The sequence below is a fragment of the Carassius carassius genome, chromosome 26 (genome assembly GCF_963082965.1).
Source record: "Carassius carassius chromosome 26, fCarCar2.1, whole genome shotgun sequence".
NCBI classification, from domain to species: Eukaryota; Metazoa; Chordata; class Actinopteri; order Cypriniformes; family Cyprinidae; genus Carassius; species Carassius carassius.
This window is the reverse complement of record NC_081780.1, coordinates 5,733,861-5,738,529: the sequence shown is the minus strand read 5'-3', so window position 1 is coordinate 5,738,529 and position 4,669 is coordinate 5,733,861. Positions and strand designations below refer to the sequence as shown.

The 4,669-nt window shown below is 35.9% G+C and overlaps 1 protein-coding gene across 1 annotated transcript; it reads right to left on the bottom strand.

Annotated features, from left to right (window-relative positions):
• ovch1 (ovochymase 1) lies at positions 1-4,669 on the bottom strand. The gene is made up of 13 exons (XM_059511888.1): positions 4,486-4,669; positions 4,329-4,397; positions 4,066-4,255; positions 3,107-3,182; positions 2,816-3,005; positions 2,588-2,727; positions 1,755-1,908; positions 1,633-1,671; positions 1,340-1,559; positions 1,122-1,276; positions 930-1,034; positions 274-410; positions 1-203 (listed from the first exon to the last, which is right to left on the bottom strand). Exons 1-13 carry the CDS (start codon positions 4,538-4,540, stop codon positions 42-44), a joined length of 1,692 nt encoding a protein of 563 aa, XP_059367871.1. The 5' UTR covers positions 4,541-4,669; the 3' UTR covers positions 1-41.

The window sequence follows — 4,669 nt, the reverse complement described above, 5'->3', positions numbered from 1 at the left end:
CAGAGTTTAATGAATACTTTAATATAGCTTTATTATAGATATTAGGCATTTTTGATACAAGTTTGTATCCATGAGTGATAGGCTGAGACTCGAGTGAACACAGCTGGTTTCTGAGGTTCACATTTCTTGCCGCCCCATGTTGTTAGCCCAACAAGGTAGTAGACCCCATTTTTTTCACACATAAGGGGTGCGCCAGAGTCCCCCTATACAAAATAAAGAATTTAAGTGACCAGGACAAGTGAATGTGAATAGTGATTTTTGAAGCTACTGTACCAAGCAGGAGGTGGAGGCTGCTGCATCCGTACACAGGAGGGACTTCATGCTGAAAGTGTCACCCCATCCCGTCTTACAGGCCTTCTCAGAAAGAGGCTTAACTCTGGCCATATGTAGGATATCAGGGTGCAGATCCACTAATATGAGAAAATAAAACAAAGCAAGTACAAAACATTTTTTTTTTGTGGTGTTTCCATTTATTATATGCATATTTTGACATCATATAACATGACGTCAAGAATCACCTCGTCCTTGGGCTTAAAATATGTTTCTGGTCTTCTTGTGCATTACTTTGCAATGCACGTTTCTCCAATCAATCAAATTAAAAATTATCAAATATAATAACAGAATCATCCATCCCAAGTGATTCCCTGTTTTCGCAACAAAAAAATATGGGATATAAAACTCCTCATCCTATTACAACTATATATATATTAAGTGAAAGAAAAAAAAAAGTATATAGTTTTATATCCCATATTTTTTTAAATATAGACATTACATATATATTTCTAAAGTTAAATTAAAATGATCCCTGACCTACATAGGACAAACGGTTTGGAGAATGGATGGATGAAAAAAAAAAAAAAAAAAAAAAAGTAACCTAGGTTGAGAATGCTATTTCATGTTGGTTTTAATGCCGAACCCCGTAAACTCACAGATAGCTTTTCTTGGTCCCCAACCAGTAGACACACAAGACGAGGTGTCTTCATTAACCATTTCATCATCTTTGTCCGTTATGCACACCGGAAATATCATCGGCCCTGGATGAAGCACATGTTAAGTTGTGCAACTCTAATTGCTGATAAGGATCGCATGAAAAACAGAGATAAGGTCATGTGATTCCATACCGATTCGAGCTGGGACGGATAACCGGATCATGGAGAGATCAGAGACGGGTGGGAAGCTGCTGGTGTATGCAAAACTCTGCACGCTTTTCACAGCTGCAGTCTGACCCGACATGAAGTTCAGATCATGAGCTCCCAAGACCACAACATCTCCAGCCCTGTGGGATGAACTGTCAGAACATCACTGAGGAACAATAGAGTATCTGACTCCTCTAGCTTACATGGCGAGGCAGTGGCGCGGTGCCAGGACCCAGTGCGGATGAATAAGGATGCCACTACAGTAATGCGTATCGTGGCTCTGGAGGCTGACCTGCCATGGCCAGGAGTTAGGACAGGCCTCACTCACATTATCCACCTTGAATGTGCCGCCTTCTGAGGACACCACCTGCGCCAAGCGAGCGGGCAGTTGACATGGATCCATCTTGGCCTGACCACACTGCGCTGAAGCCACAACATGGAAAAGGAAATGAATGACGACTAAAGCAATCAGAAAAGTACATGATGAGAGTCTTACCAGTGGAATCAGTTCCAGGGCTTTCAGAAAAGGGTTGACCTATATGATACAAGCAAAAAAATATATAACTGTTTTAAAGTGGCCACTGATACATAACTGAAATCTGAAAGTTCATATCATACCATGTATTGAAGACTCGATCCATTGTTTGTAGTGGTATAGTACGGTGTAGACACCTGGTTTTTGGGCCCTACCACATCCGACCCCCCAGCTGACCACTCCAGCAAGCTTGTACCTCTTACCTGTGAAACATGAGAGGGGCCCACCAGAGTCGCCCTGATCCAGAGGGGTCAGTGGGTCAATGACATGTAAGAATGTTCACAATAAAAGAAAGAGAAAAAAAAACTATGGGAAAAATCATATTATATAATTTTATAAATTTGTATTATAATTATTTTTAATAATAATAATAATAAGTAATATGTTTTCATATTTTTTAAATAATATTAATATTAATAATTAATAGAATAATGTGTATATTCTAATATAATACATTTACTAATATTACTTAATTTAATAATTTATATTAATTCCTCTCATTTTTCATTTGTTACATCCAATGGCTTTAATCTGGCAGACAAGTTTTATATACATTTCATTTTATATACATACAAATTACTACTACTAATACTACTAAAACAATAAATAAGAATAAAATTACTAATAAGAATAGTAAATATTAATATTAGCATGAGTAATATTAATATCATTTAATAAAATTAAATATTTATAATTTAATAATATTAATAATTTATCAAGATTATTATTAATATTCTTTTTTTTCCTCAGTTGTTGCACCACATGGCATATTTTATCTTATTAATATATCCTATACATATTTTTCTAAGAAAAACTATGAAATTATTTAACAAAAACTGTATTCTTTTAATGGGACATGAAGAGAAGTTAAAACATGTATACAAACATACAGAGTATCTTTTCTTGTAATGTTTACCTGACATGCATCCATTCCGCCAGCATCTGCTCCGGCACACATCATATTATTAAGCATTTTCCCAATGTAAAATCTGTTACATTTTTGTGGGTCAAAAACAGTTACATTGACCTCTTGAAGTCTGGAGGCACGAGGGCCATCTATAAAGAGACAGATTCATCTAATCACACATAACCATTACTAATGAAACCCATTACACAGAACAAGGTTAATATATTCCTGTCTTACTCTCTCTGATGGAGCCCCAGCCGGTGACAGTACAGGCTTCCTGAGGGGGCAGATCACTGTTTAAGATGGCAACAGGCCGCACACACTCATTAAACAGCAGGGGATTCTGCAGTTTCAACAAGGCAATATCATTCTCGTTTGTCTTTTGGTTGTAGTCCTTGTGGGAGATGATTTTTTCCACCCCTACGGTCTTCAAATAAAATACACAAGAAAGTTACACAAATTAAAATGAGAACACTTCAAAGATCCACATAAGAGGAGAGTCAGATGTAAATACACACAGACACTCACTTGATAACAGGATTCATTCATATTCTCCAAATTGTGGATTCCAACAACAGCATTCCATAGTGATGCCTTTTTATAACTGTTCACAAACATGAAGTTATATATATATATATATATATATATATATATATATATATATATATATATATATATATGTATAAAAAATGATAAACAACTTAAAACAAGAGAACAAGACGGAAAACAGAAAAAGAGGAAAACAACTAATCAAATTATTATTATTATGGCTCACCACTCTAATAAATCAATCTGAGAAAGATATGAAATGGGGAATGACGTTTGTACAAACAATATGTCTTACATATTTTCACCTCATTAAACAAACCCTATAATAAGAATAGAGGATATATTTAAGCCCATATATCTAAAAAAATGGATCCCATCTTCTGTGAAATATGACATCTTTGCTAGAAGCAGCAAAGGTTAAGTAATCTAGTGATACATATTCAATTAAGCTATAGTGCCTTTGAAGGGGCTTTATCCATTAACCAATTCAAAAGGATACAATTTCTTGCATCAATTTCTAATACATTTTAATACACATATGTGACCCTGGGCCACAAAACCAGTCATAAGTAGCACAGGTATATTTGTAGCAATAGCCAACAACACATTGCATGGGTCAAAATTATAATTGTATGCCAAAAATCATAAGGATATAATTAAAGATCGTGTTCCATGAAGATATTTAATAAATGTCCTATCATAAATATATCACAACCTAATTTTTGATTTTTAATATGCATTTCTAAAGACTTCATTTGGACAATTTTATATATTAAATTAAATATATATATATTAAAAAATTTTTTTTCAGATTTTGGAAACAGTTGTATCTCAGCCAAATATGGTCCTATCCCAACAAACCATACATCAATGGAAAGCTTATTTAGTCAGTGATGTATAATCACATATTTGCACTCATGGCGGTTTTATAGACTCACCGTTTGAAGCAGTGGCTGGCGGTAATAACCCACCGCAGGTCGAGGATGGCACCCCCGCAGGCTGGAGTATCGGAGTACTGCAGGGACACCTGCCATGGCCATGAATGTGCCCATGCCTCCTGCCCACCAATAATCCGACTCTCCTCCTCATCATCATTCTCTGGGATAAACTCACGCACACCAGCCTTGTCTGGAAACAGCGCGAGGACTCATTATGTGCAAGCCCACAGACGAAGAACGCATTTCATTTCACTCAGCCTTACCATAACATCCATTGTCAAAGATGCAGTTTCTCTCAGCTGAAGCGTTCACATTAGGATTCTCTTCAGCATCTTAAAAGAAATATAACGTTATATATAGTAGGAAACTGCATTTTCATCACAACGACCAGCTTGTTACATTCTAGTCAATGGGTCTCACCAGCTTTGGTCAAATTAAGAGAAAGTATAAAAAATAATAAACACGTTTTACACATGTTCACAAATATTTCATTAAAAATGCAAGAAGAAGCGTAATACAAAGACACGCAACACGAAAAGCATATAGAATCCCTGAACACCTGGCGCAATTAGTGTTTAATTAAGAGAGTGGATCAGTTCAGAGC

Coding starts and splice junctions, on each gene's coding strand:
- ovch1 (XM_059511888.1), bottom strand. CDS start 4,540: ATGTGTAAAACGTGTTTATTATTTTTTATACTTTCTCTTAATTTGACC. Junction 1,277..1,339: donor CCGCGCCACTGCCTCGCCAT/GTAAGCTAGAGG, acceptor TTCATCCCACAG/GGCTGGAGATGTTGTGGTCT. Junction 1,035..1,121: donor ATCCGTCCCAGCTCGAATCG/GTATGGAATCAC, acceptor TGCTTCATCCAG/GGCCGATGATATTTCCGGTG.